The following is a 19,053-nucleotide window of genomic DNA, read 5'->3' on the forward strand; positions in this document are numbered from 1 at the left end:
CCGCGGCTATAACATTTAAAATAATAGCGATCCAAAGGGGGAGGGGAGAAGGTGCGAGGAAGTCTGGAGCTGCAGGGCCGACATTAGAGGGAGTAAGAGTTGATGGTGCCGCAGGGTCACGCGGGGGGGGGGGGGGGGGAGGAAGGAAGGAAGAAGAGGAACCGAAGCATGGCAATTGTGGGGAAGTGCAATCCCCCCAGTGCGTCCCCTTACCTTACCGACGCGTGTGTGCGCTGTGAAGAGAAACTTTGCGCTGCGATGTAATATTTTGTGCGTGAGCGCAGGCCAACGCAGCTTAGCGGGAACACTGATTAGGGGATACATTCACAACATGGGTAAGGGATTGGCTAGATGGTAGGCTTCAAAGGGTGATGGTAAACGGTACCCCCTCCAAAACGTCAGCAGTGATGAGTGGAGTACCTCAGGGCTCCGTCTTAGGGCCGATTCTATTCAATTTATTCATAGGAGATTTGACCCAAGGACTTAGAGGAAAAGTATCACTGTTTGCCGACGATGCCAAACTATGCAACATAGTTGGCAAAAGCAGTGTGCCTGACTTTATGACGCAGGACCTAAGACAGCTTGAACAGTGGTCATCAACTTGGCAGCTGGGCTTCAATGCTAAAAAATGTAAAGTAATGCACCTAGGCAAAAAAAATCCGCACAGAACTTACACACTAAATGGTGAAACCTTGTCCAGGACCACGGTGGAACGTGATTTAGGAGTGATCATTAGCGACGATATGAAGGCTGCCAATCAAGTAGAGAAGGCTTCATCCAAGGCAAGACAAATGATGGGATGTATTCGTAGGGGTTTTGTCAGCAGAAAGCCTGAAGTCATAATGCCACTGTACAGATCCATGGTGAGACCTCATCTCGAGTATTGTGTTCAATTCTGGAGACCACACTACCGAAAAGATGTGTTGAGAATTGAGTCGGTTCAGCGAATGGCTACCAGGATGGTTTTGGGGCTCGGGGAACTCACGTATGAAGAAAGGTTGAGGAAACTGCGGATGTACTCACTGGAGGAGCGAAGAGAGAGAGGGGACATGATTGAGACCTTTAAGTATATTACTGGGCGTATAGAGGTGAAAGATGATATCTTCAGTCTTACAGGGCCCTCAGTAACCAGAGGACACTCGCTGAAAATCAGGGGAGGGAAATTTCAGGGTGATGCTAGGAAGTACTTCTTCACTGAAAGGGTGGTAGATCATTGGAACGAGCTGCCTCAGCGGGTGATTGAGGCCAGCAGCGTGTTAGATTTCAAGAGAAAATGGGATATTCATGTGGGATCTCTAGGAGAGTAAGAATCAGGGAGTGGGTCATTGGTATGGGCAGACTCGATGGGCTATGGCCCTTTTCTGCCGTCAGTTTCTATGTTACATTTGGAAGAATTTAGGATGAGTTCAGACTACCACCTTGTCGTGATAAAATACTGTGTAAGGTGGGTCACAAGCCAACGCTTGACATTCACTCACTCAAACTGAGGTGACACAGATCAAGAAGACTACTTTCCAAGTAAGATACTTAAGATGAGTAGTTGCAAGAGGTTCAAATGGAGGCTACATCAGAAAGGTGAGAACTACATTCAGATCCCAAACAACTGGAGGTGGTTTGCGTGGAGGTTTTGAGTTTAAAAGTCCTTTCATAAACTTGGAAATTAACAGATGAGTAGCTAGAGGTTTATTATTGAAAGGGGCATGATATACACTAATAGCACCGAAGTGAACTTTTGACAGTGGTGGTTTTAAGCCCAGAATTGAAAAGGTGAAGGTAGTCCATCACCGAAGGAAAGGAGAATGTGATGGAGATTATACCATGTGGTAAAACGTGTCCACTTGAATCAGTAGCATTGCTGAGTAGAAGGTTTTCTGGAAGCAGCTGTAATGGCTTGAATTGGGGCAGAGAGATTAAAATCTTCTGAGCTCAAGTTGAGAGGTACCAAGCTGTTAGGTGTAGAGACTGCAGGTTAGGATGTAAAAGACAACCTTGACTCTAGGAAAGATCTGTAATGGAATTGTATCCTTGACACTCAGCTGAAGCTGGGAGGGAGAACCAAGGTTTTCTAGGCCACTGAGGAGCTATAAGAATCATGGTGGCTGGTTCTCGCTTGAGTTTGAATAGTGTCTTTAGAACAAGAGGGATTGGTGGAAATGCATATAGGAACTTGTGTGACCAATCCAGAAGAAATGCATCTGCTTCCAGGTGATGAGGAGAGAACTGTCTGGAGCAGAATCTGAGGTAACTTGTGATTGTGGGGAGACGTAAATAAGTCTATCTGAGGAGTCCCCCAAATTGAAAAGATGTGGTGCAAGATCTTGGAATTGAGTCCACTCATGTGGCTGAAGAAACCTGCTGAGCTTGTCAGTCAAAGCATTTTGCTTTGAGGAAGATTTCAACAAATTGCTCATTTGCAAATATGAAGGGCTTCCTGACATAGAAGAGAGCCTGTTCCCCTTGTTTGTTGATATAGTACATTGCCACTTGATTGTCTGTTCTAATGCCTCTCTCCCTGGGATTTCATTGATCTGTTGAATAGATACGAGTGCTTTGTCCAAAAGAATGTTTAAAGCTTCAGTAAAAGAAGTCATAGGATGTTGGTTTTGGAACACACTGTCTCAGATATCCTATATAATAAAAGGTTACCGGCGCATGCGCTGTTAAAACAGTGTGTTCCCTGCTGCTGTGGTGTGTGATCCGTGGCCGTGTTCCATTTTAGAACCCGGTGGCAGGGAACATTCTGGCCACTCCCCTCCTCCCGCTCTCACTCACCAACTGCTGCTGGGAGGAAGCGCAGGCAAGCTCTCTCCCTGCCGGACCCCTGAGACACGAGCGCCTGCAGGAGGAGGCCCCAGCCGCTGCCCGCCAACACCTTCCCAGTCTCCTGAGCTGCGTCCTTGCCCACCCCCCCCGATTGCCGACCTCGGTGGCCACTGACAAGTGCTGTATCCCTCCTGCCGAATTTGAACACAGAGAGATACAGCACAGCCAGCGACTCCTCCCTCCCGCCCTCACTCACCGCCAAAACCAGCTACTGTACTTTAAAGCCTCCTCCTTCTCCCCGGCTCACCCGCATTTAAAATTCAGAGAAAAGCGCTGCACCGCGCTACTGCTGGCCTCGCAGTCTTCTGTCCACTGTGGCCTGCCCTCTCTGACTACTTCCTGTTTCCGCTAGGGTTGGCCGCAGTGGATAGAAGACGCTGAAGCCAGCGGTAGCGCGGTGCAGCGCTTTTATCTGAATTTAAACGCGGCGGCTGGGAAGGGAGCGTGGGAAATGCTGCTGCTGCACAGGGAAAGCCGGGAAATGCTGCTGCTGCACAGGGAAGGCTGGGAAATACTGCTGCTGCACAGGGAAGTGTATGTGGGGGGTGGGGGGGAATGCTGCTTCTGTACAGGGAAGACTGAGAAATGCTACTGCAGCATAGGGAAGTGTGTGGGAGTGGGGGTGGGAATGCTGCTTCTGCAAAGGGAAGTGTGTATGTGGGGGGGAAATGCTGCTGCTGCACAGGGAAGTGTGTGTGTGTGGGGGGGGAATGCTGCTGCTGCTGCACAGGGAAGTGTGTGTGTGTGGGGGGGAATGCTGCTGCACAGGGAAGTGTGTGTGTGGGGGGGAATGCTGCTGCTGCTGCACAGGGAAGCGTGTGGGGGGGAAATGCTGCTGCTGCTGCTGCACAGGGAAGCGTGTGTGTGGGGGGGAAATGCTGCTGCTGCACAGGGAAGTGTGTGTATGGGGGTGGAAATACTGCTGCTGCACAAGGAAGGGTGGGAAATGCTGCTGATGCATAGGGCAGTGTATGGGGGGAGGGAAATACTGCTTCTGCACAGGAAAGGCCGGGAAATGCTGCTGCTGCACTGGGAACAGTGTGTATGGGGGTGGAAATTCTGCTGCTGCATAGGGAAGGGCGGGAAATGCTGCTGCACAGGGAAGTGGAGGGGACGAAGAGGGAAAGGGGGCCTGGGAGCAATCTTGGTTTGCTTTGGGTGAGGGGAGACAGAAGGGGGCCATGGAGAGACAGAAAGACAGGTAGGCAAGCAGCGCATTAGAACGAAAGACAGACACACACACAGAAAGACAGTGGGCAGAGAGAGATAGAAAGAAAGACAGACAGACAGGGTGCCAGAGAGAGAACCAGAAAGAAAGAAGGACAGACAGCAGGAGGGAGAAAGACAGAAAGAAAGGAAGAGAGAGACAGGGGCAGGGAGAGACAAAGAAAGAAAGACAGACAGACATATATTCTAGCACCCGTTAATGTACCGGACTTAAACACTAGTGTTTTATAATAGCTAGGCTAGCACACAAACAGAATTGCACAACTGAAGAAAGGTGCAGAAAAGTGCACATATTTCCAGTAATAATATTAATATATGTACCATAGCTGCCATCGACATTGGACGTATAAAGGTATTTTGGGGAATCATCAGTAGCTTCCAGCCCCTGAGCACGCAGTTCCTCAATAGCATATATATCCAACATCAGAAGATCTTCATCACCAGCTCCTTTGCCTTGAGATTTAATCTGTACATGAGGATTAAAAACAAAACATTAATTAACTGATGAGGAGATAAAGAGAGACTTCTATATACCTCATATGCCAGCTGGGACACTAATGGAACAGAGCAAACATGGTACCAGACAGAGCATCATAGGAATATGACATCTATTTTAGATAATGATGTAACATAAAAATGCAGTACATTTGTCACAGTACAGATGAATGTCAGCATTATGTATATACTAGATTAAAAAGTTGAGCATAGTGCTAATTATACCTTGTTTTTGAAACTTAATATATTATAGGCCCAATAAAAATGATCACTTAAAACTTGTTTGTTAGTCAGCCATGTCTATGCATCTTTGTAGACCAGGGTTGGACAACCTGTGGCTTGAAAGCAACCCTGAGATCATGGGAAGTATAAACAGAAAATGTGAGTAACCACTGTTTTAGCAATTTTAATTAGTATATTTTGTAAATATTTTCAAAATAGCCAGCCTATCAGTTTATTTTCATCATTTTTAGTTACATTATTTAAATCACAAAAAATTTATGACTCTCTGCAATTTTGGTTCCATCATTACTTAATGTTCTGGTATGCTAGGAGTAGTATAGGGAGATATTTGGTTCTTACCTGCTAATTTTCTCTCTTTTAGTCCCTCCAGACTGGCACAGACAGATGGGTTTATGTTCCTTTGCCAGCAGGTGGAGACTGAGAAACATTGACTTTTGGCAGGAGTACAAGTGGGCTGTGCAGTCCCATCTACAATCAGTCTGACTAATAGCCAAGCAGAAAACTAACTAGGCTGAACACTAAAAACATACTAACTCCACTCTCACAGGGAGAAGGTAAAAAAAAGTCCAGATTAGACCTGAAAACACTGTTGGATACTGATTAGAACAAGAACTTTCAAACATCTCCACAGTTTGCCAGCTAAACCAGCCAAACCAAATGTCGCTGCTCTTATTATACTCACCCAACAACCAAGACAACAAAATCCTACAAAAAAACCTGTACTCTTCATAAAAATACTGAACAAAACGACAGGGCGGCTTCTGTGCCGGTCTGGAGGGACTAAAAGAAAGAAAATTAGCAGGTAAGAACCTAATTTCTCCTTCTTTATTGGCCCTCCAGACCGGCACAGAATGGATAGGACGTACCAAAGCTATACCCATCATGGGTGGGACCCCCAAAGAGCTGCCACCAGAATACGCTCACCGAACACTGTGTCCCGACGCACCTGAACATCCACATAGTAATGGCGAACACACGAATGGAGACCAACCCGTAGCTTTACAGATATCCAGAGGCACAAGAGAAGACAGCCAAGAGGCTGCCTACCCCCGAGTGGAATGAGCTTTGAGAAAATCCAGAACAGGCTTCTTTTTAGAGAATGACACGGTGAAAAAATTGGTCCCCGTCACCGCCCCGTCCCCGTCTCACCATCCCCGTCACCGCCCCGTCCCCGTCTCACCATCCCCGTCACCGCCCCGTCCCCGTCTCACCATCCTCTTCACCGCCCCGTCACCGCCACTGCCACCCCATTCACCGCCCCGTCACCGCCACTGCAATCCCATTCACTTTTCTTTATTTACGTATAAAGGAAACATTCTTTAAAACTTTAAAACTTAGTTAAATATTAGTTAATAACTATACAAAAACAAAACACGCAGAGAAAAAATTAATTAATATAAATTCTCAAAACTGACACATTTTGATCACTAAATTTAAAATAGTTATTTTTCATACAGTTTTTCAATCACTAATCTTCCACCACCCCTGGGGCTAGCAATGCAAAAACAAACACGACATGTACTTTAAATGCTTACAATGTTAGCCTATATGGTAATTAGACGTGGCCGCTGTACCTAATCGCGGCAAAGATCTCCCTGCCGTGATTAGCATAGTGACCGCGGCTACGGCTGCAAGTCTCCCCTCCCCCCAGCGATCACGGCAGGAGGGCACCCAACCCCTCCTGTAGACCCCCCCAACGGCCCTCCCGACAATCGCAGCAGAAGGGTACCCAACCCCTCCTGCCGGTCCTCCCAATGGCCTCCCCTAAGATCGCCGGCAGGAGGGTAGGGTACCCAACCCCTCCTGCTGGACCCCCCCCCCCAATGAACCCTCCCACCCCGGAACCCCCTTAGTCTTACTTTCCAAGTTGGACCGGACGGCTCCTCACACGTATGGCCAGCAGGCTTGCCTCCGTCCAAATGAGGCGGGCCCGCCCCTACCCTGCCCAACCCACAGGATCCTAGGGCCTGATTGGTCTAGGCACCTAAAGCCACTCCCGCTATAGGAGGGGCCTTAGGTGCTTGGGCCAATCAGGCCCTAGGATCCTGTGGGTTAGGCAGGGGAGGGGAGGGGCGGGCCCGCCTCATTTGGACGGAGGCAGGCCTGCTGGCCAGACGAGCGAGGAGCTGTCCGGTCCAACTTGGAAAGTAAGACTAAGGGGGTTCCGGGGTGGGAGGGTTCGTTGGGGGGGGGGTCCAGCAGGAGGGGTTGGGTACCCTCCTGCCGGCGATCTTAGGGGAGGCCATTGGGAGGACCGGCAGGAGGGGTTGGGTACCCTTCTGCTGCGATTGGCAGGAAGGGTTGATCTGACAAATGAGGAGCACGGTGAAACACAGGTAAATAGCGGTTCCTAGAAGGGGGTACATTGGCCCGCGGGGACAAACCTGTTCACCGTTTCCGCGGTCGGTGAATGGCCTTGTCCCCGTCACCGCAGCGACTGCTAGTTTTCTTCCCCGTTTTCGGCGGTGACCCGCGGCTTAAATGCGGTGGCCGCGGGTAAACCGTCACCGTGTCATTCTCTACTTCTTTTGAAGAAGGTACGCCGAAGCGATAGCCTCTTTGATCCAATGCGCAAGCGTAGCTTGGAAGCACCGTCCCCCTTACAAGTACCAGCTAACAGGATGAAAATATGATCCAGCCGATGGAACTCCTGAGTCCGCTGAACATACATGTAAAGGACCCTAAGGACATCCAATTTGTGCAACTGCCTCTGTTCCAAAGAGCCCTCCTGGCTACCCAAGACCGGAAGGACATCAGACTGATTAACATGGAAAGGCAAAACCACTTTCAGCAGAAAGGAGGGAACTGGCCGCAGCACGACCCGCTCTGTAGAAAACTCCAGGAAGGGAGGCCTACATGAAAAGGCCTGCAGTTTGGAAATGCATCTCATGGCCACCAGGAACTCCACCTCAAGAGTAAGGTTCTTCAATGTTCAGGAGCTGAGAGGCTCAAAAGGAAGGTGAATGAGCACAAAAAGAACCAGATTGAGATCCCAGGCAATAACCAAAGGACGAACCGGTGGCCCGAGCAATCTTGCTGCTCTCAATCAACAAATTACATCCAGAGAAGAGGCCAAACACTGGCTATGCAACAGTTCGCGAAAAGAAGACAATGCCACAATCTGCACCCTAAGTTGCACCCTAAGTTAGGACCAGGCAAGGCCCCACTCCAGGCCATCCTGCAAAAACTCCAAGATGTGAGGCAAAACACGCAAAAGGGAATAATGCCCCACGTGGAACACCAGTCCCCAAAAAGAAGCCAAATGTGCACATAAGCCCGAGAGGTGGAAAGCCTCCCCTCCGAGAACCTAAGAGGGTGGTGATCACCTTATCTGAATAATCCTTTTTACTTAGGCAATCCCTTTCAAGAGCCAAGCCATAAGACAAAAAAAGACCCAGATCGAACATGAGAATGGGACCCGAGTCAGAAGGCTGAGCAAGAGGGGCAGCAGAAGAGGATCTTTCACGAGCAGATGAACCAGATCTGCATACCATGGGCACCTGGGCCAATCTGAAGCCACCAGAATCATGCATCCCATGTACTGGGCAATCCGAAGAACTCCGCCCACCAGAGGCCAAGGTGGAAATACATACAGCAGGCCGTTCGGCCAAGCCTGCACCAAAGTGTCCAGCCCTTTGGCTTGCAAATCCCTGCGCCAACTGAAGAACCTTGGCGCTTTGGCGTTGACACTCCAGTGTATGATGACTGAGGAAGTCCGCCTGAATATTGTTCACTCCCACTATGTGGGAAGCTGAGATGCCCAGAAGATAAGCCTCTGCCCATTCCATGAGAAGAGGCCTCCTGTGCCACCAGAAAACAATTGACATAAGCCACTACTGTGGTATTATCTGAGAGAACTTGAACCGACTTGCCCTCCAGCAAGGACTGGAAATCCAATGCTAACCGAATAGCTCTAGTCTCCAGAATGCCTCCTCTGGCAACCAGCTACCCGAGTGCCCGAGTCATTGAGTCCCCCAACCTAGGAGACTGGCGTCCATGAAAAGCACTGTCCATTGGGATTGATCTAGACTCACTCCCTGAACCAGATTGGAAGACTGTAGCTACCAGGCTACAATGAAGCAACTCCTGAAGAGGGATGGAAGAGCCCAGATCATTAATCTGTGGCAACCACTGGCGAAGAAGCGCATACTGAAAAGGGCGCATGTGAGCCCAAGCTCACCTGACCATGTCTAGGGAAGCCGCCATCAACTCCAAGACATGCAGAAAATCCTGCACCTGAGGGCAACAATCCATCGGGGAGCAAATCTGTGACTGCAATTTCAACACCCAGGCCTCAGGAAACAATACTCTACCCAAGCTACTGTGTAAGAGAACTCTGAGATGACAGCGCTGAGACTGAGTCAACCAGCTTTTGGATGGTTGACCACCCAGCCCAGCGACAGCAGAAACTCCACAACTCAAGTTGTGACCCAGGAGCTCTCCTGAAAAGACTTTGCTTGAATCAACCAGTCATCTAGATAGGGATGAACCAGAATGCCCTCCTTGCGCAAGGCTGCTGCCACCCCCAACATAATCTTGGTTAAGGTCTACGGAGCCTTAGCTAAATCAAAGGGAAGCTCACAAAAACTGATAATTCTGTCCCAAAACCACAAACCAAAGGGATTGCTGATGGGAGGCCCAAATAGGAATATGCAGGTAGGCCTCTGTCAGGTTGAGAGAAGTCAAAAATTCCCCAAGCTGGACCACAATTACTATGGATTTCAGGGTTTCCATAATAAAGTGATGGAACCCAGAGAGCTCTGTTGACACCTTTCAGATACAACATAGGCTGAAAAGACCCCTCTTTTTTGGACAACACGAAGTAAATAGAATACCCGCTGGTACTAATCTCCTGAGGCACTGAGATTACTGCTTTGAGGTCTAGTAACCTAAGCAGCATCTGACGAAATGCCCTCTTCTTCCAAGTTGCCCGACAAGGAGAAGCAAGGAAACAATCTGTTAAAGGCCTGGAAAACTCTAGGGCACAGCCATTCCGAATCACTTCCAGGACCCACTGATCTGTTGTGATCTTGGCCCACCCCAGTTAACTCCCACAACCGGGCTCTCACTGAAACCAGGGAAAGGACCTGCAGTGAGCCATTGGGCTGGATGGGCGAAGAGAAGCTACTGGAGGAGTCCCGGCCCCAATCCACAAGCAGGCTCCCTGAAAGGATTGCAAGCGCTGAAAGAAGTGACCTCTGGAACGAAAAGTGGCTGACCCCCCAGCTAGGTCAGTATCTACAAAAGTCACGCAAATGCCCATGGGTGGAGCCACTCTGTAGCACTTGGCGAGGTTGGTACTCCGGAAGCCAAGCACCTTAGTCATTCAAGGATCAGCACCTCCAAATCCGGACTCTCCGGAAAGAAACATAAAATCTCATGGCAATTACTGAAATCGAAAATTGGCATGGATGCTTCAGTGCCTTGAGACCCCTCCCCGGTGGTCCGCTATCAGAGAAAACGATGCAGTCCTGTGGAGACAGACTGCAGCTTCACAGAGAAACTGGTGGATCTGTGAAGCCAGCCTGCTGTGTGCCATCTTCTGGAAGTACCCGGGTTGGGGAGGATGGACGGAGGCAGCCGTCGCAGGATACTGAACAGGGACGGCCGTGGAAGGCAAAGATCCCCCAGAAGACTCCAGGACAGGAGCAGGACTCCCAGCCAACTATATACAGTGGTACCTTGGATTATGAGCATAATCCGTTCCAGGAGCATGCTCGTAATCCAAAATGCTCGTTTATCAAAGCGAGTTTCCCCATAAGAAATAATGGAAACTCGCTTTGATATGTTCCAACCCCCCCATCTCCCCACCCCCGAGGCCAGGGCGCTGCTCCCCCCCCCGCTCCCAAAGTCCCCCCCCCACGTGATCCAGCACCCCCCATCCGACCAACTTTAACTCACCCCCCCATCTGGCACCGGCCTTGTGGGCTGCATGCCGGTGCCAAAGGGGGGTAAGTTAAAGTTGGTCGGGCAGGGGGTTCCTGGTCTCGTGGGGGGGGGGGGAGGGTGCAGATTCGAGCGGGAGGGGGAGCGATGCCGGTTATCGGGGGGTGCTCGCAAATCGAGTTAACACTCGGTTTGCGAGACACGTTTTGCGAGAATGTTTTGCTCGTCTTGCAAAACACTCGCAAACCGGGTTACTCGCAAACCGAGGTTTGACTGTATAAAAGACTTGCTAAAACAAAAATCAGGGCAACCCCCCCCCGGCACCACAGAACTCACTGCAGGTGAAGAAAAACCAGCTAGGACCTGTTCCTGTCTTTCTAAAACAGGAGGAAGGTCGCCTGAGGCCATGGGCAAAATGGTTGAGCTTCCCACCAAAACTGAGAAGGTCCGCCGAAAAATTGTTTCTCGAGAGAAGCAGCAGCAATGAGGCCTGACTAGACCCCCACTGCTAATCAGAGCCGCATGCAGCAGCCGCTGTTGTTGTGGAAAGGGAATCTCAAACACCTCCCAAGGTCAAAAAAAACAAATCTCCCTGACCACAAGCAGTTGAGGAAACCCCAGCATGGGCAAAAGTGTTACGCAAAGGGGAATCATGCAAGCCAGGACCCAAAGCCAATGCTGATTCCCTCTTGAAACACTTCGCGCACACGCCAGACAAATCCACCATTTGGTGCACACATAAAATGCATTTCTACTTTTTAAGAGTGCTCATAATGTAAGCGCAGTAGGGGTTTTTGAGGCAGAATTTAAAGTTAGAAAAAAAATATCAATTTTAAAATCCAAAATGGCCACCATCACCAATTCACACCAAAAATAAACATCCAAAAATAAAAAATAGACATTTGGGGTCTGGGAAGGTGGGGCAAACAGAACACCTCGCCTTTCCCTGGTACACAGAATCGCTAAGAACAGATAAACATTCTCCTCCTACCCCCCCCATCCTCTTTGCATCCCCTTGCCCTATTTACCCTTTTCCTTTCCAAGTCGCCTAGAGGCCGCTTAGGTTTGTGCAACTCACAAATACTAGATTAGAAAGGCAAGGGAGGTGTCTTTTCAACCAAATGATCGAGTCTTTATTGAAATCAAGTAGTCCCAACAAGGATCCCAGAAACTGAAAACTGGTTTTAAAACATTTTCCTAGCCTCCCCCCTAAGTTCCCAAAGGAAACAATGGAGTACCATTGTAATGCCTTCTGCCTGTCAGCGTTTTTCAGCAGCAGAATGGAGAAAAAAGGACTTTTCTGCCTCAGAACAGCTTCAAATACCCAGGAATGAAGATCTTCGGACTGCCAACTGGCCAGAGACCAATCCAACCTCCGCCCCCATAGATCCTTTGCCACGCAGTTGGGGCAAGAAAGGCAGCCTGCACCCTGAAACCCGGGTGGGTTTCTGTCCAGAAGCACCCAGCCTGCACTAGAAACCTGCGACTGTGGGGTCTCTGGCCAGTAAACTCCACAGGAGGGACCCAGGGTACTTCCAGAAGGTGGCACACAGCAGGCTGGCTTCACAGATCCATTAGAGTCTCTGTGAAGCTGCAGTCTGTCTCCACAGGACTGCATCCTTTTCTCCGAAAGCGGACCATGGGGGAGTGGTCTCAAAGCACTGAAGCCCCCAAGAAACAAACTAAGTGAAAAAATAAGAAACAGAAGCAGAGCAACAGCAAAAGATTTCTGCCTGCTCTGCTTGCAGAAATTGAAACTGATTCTACCACTAGGGGGTGTGCAGCATATGTTCTGAAAAGATGTGAATTCTGCAATACCCGGATTGCAGGTTGGATTTGAACAACTGGCATATAGAATCTGAAAGGGACGTAACAGAACTGAAGATTGTGCCCAAAAAAATAAAATATCTCTTCTCCAGAATAATGGATTTAATTCTGCTTCATTAGTTGCGTGCAACCTGCATTCATATGTCATATCTTCTCAGGAAATCTGCATGTGGACACTTAGCAATCTGTATGAAGCAAAAGGGATGCTTGATGCAATTCATTTAAATATGTTTGTATCAGCCAGATCATGACACGGTAAGGGGACGATTTCAGATACTCCACTTAATATCTTTTTCTGATTTGGCCAGTACCTGGGCAGCTTTCCTCTCTTCCTCAAAGCTCTGCATATCCACTTTGAGGCCTCGCTCCTCTGCGATGAGTCCAGTGAGGTCCACAGGAAAGCCATAAGTATCATATAGTAGCCATGCTGTATCACCTGTAGGCAGAAGAAGAACAAAATATCCTCAGAATCCATGCCAACTACATCTAGACTGGCCAGTGCCCCCTGCTATTCCAGTAGTTATTGGGTCTCAAGTCAAAAATTAAAGGACAGTACTTTAACAGATACAATCTATTAGAACAGAATCCACACACCTGGAATTGTTTTACAATCACCCAAACTCTGAATCTTCCTGTCTAGGATTCGGCGCCCTCTGCTAAGTGTTTTCAGGAACTGTATTTCCTCGTCATTGATGATATCTTTTACCATATCTGGGTCCTTCTTCAGCTCAGGGAATGCGTCACCCTTGAAAGGCAGATGTGAATGTCAGAGAAATTTAAGCACTGAACCTGAAATGTGTAATTCACATCAGTATGTACCATTTCTGTAATGAACTGAACCAGAGACATGGCCCAGTCTATTTTTTTCCCACTTTTTCAGAGGACAGATGAGGATTTCACTATCAATGAAACACAATTTTTTTTTTTTTCAAACCTCAAAATCTGAACTTTAAGCTATCTGCCCCCAAACAGGGCACAATGACAGCTCTCTTACCTGAGCAAGAGAACACTATTTACTTTCTGACCGCTCATTTTCAGTCTCTTTCCACAAGTACATAAAGACCAATCCAGACAGATGTAGCTCAAGCATTCTCTCCTACTACCTCAAACTTTACTAGTGGGATATTAGTAGTAATGGTCTCAAACTAGCTTCTAATTTTAGCTATTTAAGTTTCTAGACTGCCCTTTCAAACAATAAAGCAAATAAATTTAAGCATAAAAGAAAACATAAGAAACAAGGACACTATTACTTTCTGTGGCCAGTTTCAAGCAGAGATGGCTTTTCAATAACATGAGGAAGACTCTTAAACTCGCCCTCGCTGCTGTCAGATACCTATACCTGTGGTTAAGGAAAAGAATGTGCTGTGTGCTTGTTAAACCCTTTTTCTGAGGAAACAATTTGAATGTGAAACAAGACTCTTGGTGAAGAAGGGTTTGTTTTGTTTTCTTTATTTTCCACTGGCTTTGAGTACTCTCTGCGAAATCTACAAACTTTGTGCTGGATTTCCTTTGGACATGGCTGAAGAGCTGTTTGCCTGTGGGATCAAGTGTGTGCTACAACTGAAGTTGGCTCCTGTAAGATTGTGTAAAAGCACGGTTATCTTTTTCTGGACTTGCTGTGTGCTGCCAGCCGTTGAAAGACCGGAGTGTGTGCAACTGGAGCTGAGACAGTTCCTGAACTGATCTGGAGGACCCACTACTATTTTTTTTTTCCAGCTAAGTACTTGGCTTTTTTGTTTTTTGATGTTTTTGTGTTGTTTTGTGCACTTTTTTGTTTAACTTTGAGGCACACTGCTGTGTAACTGTACACTGGTGACTATACCTTACTCTACAGTTGGGTCGGGTTCAGGTTTTTCTCGGACTATGTCTGAGTTTTTTTTACTGAATTTCCCACTTAACATGTAAGAGGAGCCAATGATTAAGACCATGTTGCCTTATTGGCTAAAAGTACCTGACTTGTAATTACATATTCAGTCAGTGTGTCTGAGGCTCATTTTGATTAAGTTGTTGTGTGCAGTGACAGTTCAGAGTAATGACTTTTTTGTCTATTTATTATCCTATATAATAAAAGGCTAACTCGCGCATGCGCAGTCCTATTTTCGTGTTCCGTGCGCTGTAGGTCTGTGGCCGAAGGAGTGCGCATGCGCGCGAATACGTCACAACCAGATCGCCTCCACAAGCCGGAACGCAGCCAGACGACGTTCTCCGTTTCTCCTGTCGCCGCCGCCGATCTCCGTTTCTCCTTTGCCGCCCACCCCCTTCTCTTCCCGCGGGTCCGAATGGCGATTCAAGCAGCACTTTTATCAGTCTCCACACGCTGCTTCGGGCCCTTCTACTGCCCTGATTTGCTCTGCCGCGTCTCTGATGATGTCATCAGGGACGTGCCAGAGTAAATCAGGGCAGAAGGGCCCGAAGCAGCGTGTGGAGACTGATAAAAGCGCTGCTGGAATCACCACCTTTGTAGTCCGGCCCGCGGGAAGGGGAAGGGGCGGGTAGAGGAAACGCTAATGCTGCTGCACAGGGAACTGGTGGGGGGGGGGGGAGGGAAATGGAGGGGAAGGGAATGCTGCTTTGGACGGACAGACAGACAGAGAGAGGAAGGGAAACACAAATAAAATAAGAAATACACAGGGGCAGGTGCTCAGGGAACTGGTGTGGGGGGAGGGAAATGGAGGGGGATGGAATGCTGCTTTGGACAGACAGAGAGAGGAAGGGAAACACAAAGAAAATAAGAAAGACACAGGGGCAGGTGCACAGGGAACTGGTGTGGGGGGAGGGGGATGGAATGCTGCTTTGGACAGACAGACAGAGAGAGGAAGGGAGACAGAAAGGAAAGAAGAAAGACACAGGGTCAGGGAGATACACAGAAAGACAGACAGGCAAAGGGGGCCAGGGACAGAGACAGACAGAAAGGACAGTGGGAGCCGCGTCAGGAGGGGTGCGGGATGCGGCAGTGGGAACTTTTCCAATGGGTGCAACTGGGCAGCTGTCGGGAACCTCTGATCAGGGGCAGAGCAAGGTAAGAGTATCATAGGGATAAGAAGGAGGAGGGAGGATAAAAAAGGAAGGGATGCCTACTGCTGGACAGGGGGAGAAGGAAAGAGATGCTGATGGACAGGGGAGGTGAAGAAAAAAGAACAGAGGACTAATGTTGGACAGGGGGAGAAGGAAAGAGGTGCTGCTGGACAGGGGGGAGGTAAAACAAAGGGAGAAGGGCTGCTGCTGCATAAGGAGAGCAGTGAAGGGGTGGTGGTGGACACAGTGGAGGTAAAAGGAAGGGAAAATGGACAGGGGGAGCAGGCAAGGGGTGGTGATGGACAGCCAAGGAAAAAGAAAGGCAGAAAGAAAGAAAGCGGCTAAGGAGAGAGAGAGAAAAAAAGACAGACACACACACATATGTTCTAGCACCCGTTAATCTAACGGGCTTAAAGACTAGTATACTATAAAAGTAAAAAAAATTTTGACAAAAATTCCTTTACAATTGGTATTTAGATACCTATACCCGCCATAATCTCCCCAACCCTGCTGCTGTCAGATACCTATACCCGCTAACCTCCAACCCTGAAATGTCCTGTCTAAATTAGATTGTAAGCTCTTCTGAGCATGGACTGTCTATTGTATGTTAAAATGTACAGAACTGCGTAAGCCTTTCAGCGCTATAGAAATAATAAATAGTAGTAGCAATAATCCCCGTTTCAAACTCTGCTCACATTTCTTCTCCAGCTCTTAATCTTTCTTCCCTGGTTTTTGATGAAAACTACAGGTTAACCCACATACCAGTGACTGAACTACCACATCCACTAGGGTAGCAAAGAAACCTCTGGAGGCATTTAGCTTTTCATGAGCATATCGGACTGCTCGTCTGAGAATCCTCCTTAGCACATATCTAAAGAAAAAAAAAAATGTTAGGGGACTGAGAACAACAACATTCCAAAATGAATTATCCAATAATGGAACAGCAATGATGTTATGCAAAACCATAATCTACCTGATGGTACTGGAGAGGAAAATGGTGATGGAATTCAAAAAAGCATGGGAAAAACACAGAGGATCTCCAATTAGAAAACGAAGGAAGTAAATTAAAGAGCTAAGGCCGGTACTGGACAGACTTGCACTGTTTGTGTCCCATATGTGATGATTTGGTGTAGGATTGGGCTGGGGAAGGCATCAATGGGAATTCCACTAACTTGGAACATGAGGATGTTGTTACTGGTCAGATTTTATGGTAGATATCCTGCAAACAGGATGGTTGGATAGGCTGGAGTGAGCTTGGACGGCAACTTCAGCATTTGGAACCTAGGACAATACCAGGTAGACTTTAAAGTCTAAAACCCAGAAATATCAAAGAAGAGACAAGTTAATTTAATCATGTATTTATAATGGGTATAACTAATAATAATAATAATAATTTATTCTTGTATACCGCCAAAGCCATAATAGTTTGAGGCGGTTTACAATGAGAAGTACTGGGCAGGACTTTATCTGCCATCATTTACTATGTTACTATGTTTTAATATAGTGCACGTGCTACAACTCCTTATTCCTAGTGGAATAGAAGATCATCTTATTTTAGTAGTTTGCTTATCTCTTGTGTTCCTCTTTCCTTTACAGATATTTGTATTAGACATTCCCTATTTGCCCTTACCCTCTGCCAGTGTTGTCAGGTCTCCCTCCATCAGCAAGTGCTATCGTAATGGTGCGGGCATGGTCAGCCAATACTCTATAAGCCATGTCTATACCATCTGCATCCTCAGCACCCACTTTACCTAGGTAAGGTCTGGCACCAGTGCCCTACGGTAACAGAAAAACCTATTACTATCTGCAAATTAAATATCTTTATTCTCTCCTAAAAATGTTTCCCAAGGGTAATTCATCCTGTTAAGTAGGTAAACCAAACTGGCATTAACATAAGAGTACCTCGAAAATGTGTTTCTTTCCTCGAGTGTTCTTACCTCGAAAATCTTCTTTCTAGTAGAAAGGCATGAGTCTTAAGTCAGTGGGTTATTCCCCTTTACTTGCGAGTTTTTAGAAGGCGTCATCTACCTTTTCTCTTGGCTCCACTCCTACATTTATGTGCTGTGCCCCATCTCCTCAGTTCGTATCAAAGCAGTTGACAATTCCTATAAGAGGAGAGATAAGGGGTACTCTGACCAGTCAATTCTGTTCTGATCTGCAACAAGTCAAAGGCAACAAATCAATGCTAATATAATTATAAGCAAGAACAAGCCGGAAATGAGCAAGCCACCTACCTAAGAGCAACCAGCATTAACACTTACATAGCTCTCAAGCCTCTCACTTTTCTCATTGGAACAGAGAGATCAATCAGTACTCTTCAGGTCTGTCTGACAACAGACACCAACATCTGGAAATACAGTACAGTATATATATGTCTGAGACAGCAAGCAGGCTGATTGAAATCTGGCAGGGCGGGCCTTCAGACTCATATACCTTTCTACTAGAAAGAAGATAATTGAGGTAAGAACCTAATCCTCCCTTCTAGTACAAAAGGCATACGAGTCTTGAATCAGTGGGATGTACTAAAGCAATCCCCTAAGTCTAGCAAGGCAGATGAGCACCACGGACCCAAAAGCAGCATCCTTTCATGCTGCCACGTTCACTCTGTAAGATTTCATGAAAAAGTATTAAGGGTGGGCCATGTAACTGCTCTACAAATTTCCTCGAGTGACATTGTCCAGTACTCTGCCCCTGAAGAAGTTACACTCCTCAGAGTGTGCTCTCAAAGTGATCAGAGGTGGCTTACCACACCCAATATACAGTGAAATACAAGCTGCACAAATCCACCTGGAAAAAGAAGCCTTAGCGATTGACTTACAGAGGCAACTAGGGCTAATTAGCACAAAAAGATGATCTGAGAAACAAAATTCATTCATCACCTCAAGGTAACGGAGAACTCTTCTCCTAACATCCAGGAACGCCAAAATTATGCCTTTTTTTTTTTTTTAACCCATGTGTACTCAGACTTCCTGATCTACATGGAAGGCTGAGATCACTTTTGGGAGAAAGAAGGGACCTCTACATCCGTAAACCTTAAAAAAGGTTCTCTGCATGACAGAGCTTATAGCTACAAACCCTTCTTCTGAAGTGATCGCTACTAGAAAAACCTTAATGGCAAGATCCATCAGAGACTCCTCACGCAAAAGCTCATACAGAGCCTTATTGAGGGCCAACAAAATCAAGTTAGAATTTCACATCAGGAACGGCTTTGGCAGAGGAGAGTGCAGCCGCAATGCTCCTTTCAAAAATCTGCAGACATCTGGATGAGAGACAAGAGGGGACACCACGTCTGGCCATTAACAGTTGATCGCAGGATTTTTTGGCCTTGTAATAGTTGACCACAACGTGGTGCCCCTCTCCTCCCTAGTTTGTGCTCCCTCCCTCCATTCTGTGTCCCGAGTTTGTGCCCCCCTCCCGCAGGTGTACCTCTGTTCTGGTCATCTCCCTCTTCCTCCTTACTTGAGCCACCATGCTGCTGACTTCAGACGGACTTCCCCTGAGGTCAGAGGGAAAGCTTCCAGCTCAGTAGCCCGCCTG

The 19,053-nt window shown here is 47.5% G+C and overlaps 1 protein-coding gene across 2 annotated transcripts in view; it reads right to left on the bottom strand.

Moving 5' to 3' along the window:
• Window positions 1–19,053, bottom strand: part of AARS1 (alanyl-tRNA synthetase 1) — a 152,707-nt gene that overhangs the window by 105,235 nt on the left and 28,419 nt on the right. For both annotated transcript variants that reach the window (XM_033940945.1, XM_033940943.1), the window contains exons 7-11: window positions 17,147–17,292; window positions 16,279–16,387; window positions 13,096–13,246; window positions 12,813–12,937; window positions 4,372–4,516 (exon numbers count right to left, since the gene is read on the bottom strand). In XM_033940945.1, the coding sequence (XP_033796836.1) occupies window positions 4,372–4,516; window positions 12,813–12,937; window positions 13,096–13,246; window positions 16,279–16,387; window positions 17,147–17,292 (676 nt within the window). The remainder of the gene's footprint in view (window positions 1–4,371; window positions 4,517–12,812; window positions 12,938–13,095; window positions 13,247–16,278; window positions 16,388–17,146; window positions 17,293–19,053) is intronic.

The sequence above is a fragment of the Geotrypetes seraphini genome, chromosome 4 (genome assembly GCF_902459505.1).
Source record: "Geotrypetes seraphini chromosome 4, aGeoSer1.1, whole genome shotgun sequence".
Classification (NCBI taxonomy): Eukaryota; Metazoa; Chordata; class Amphibia; order Gymnophiona; family Dermophiidae; genus Geotrypetes; species Geotrypetes seraphini.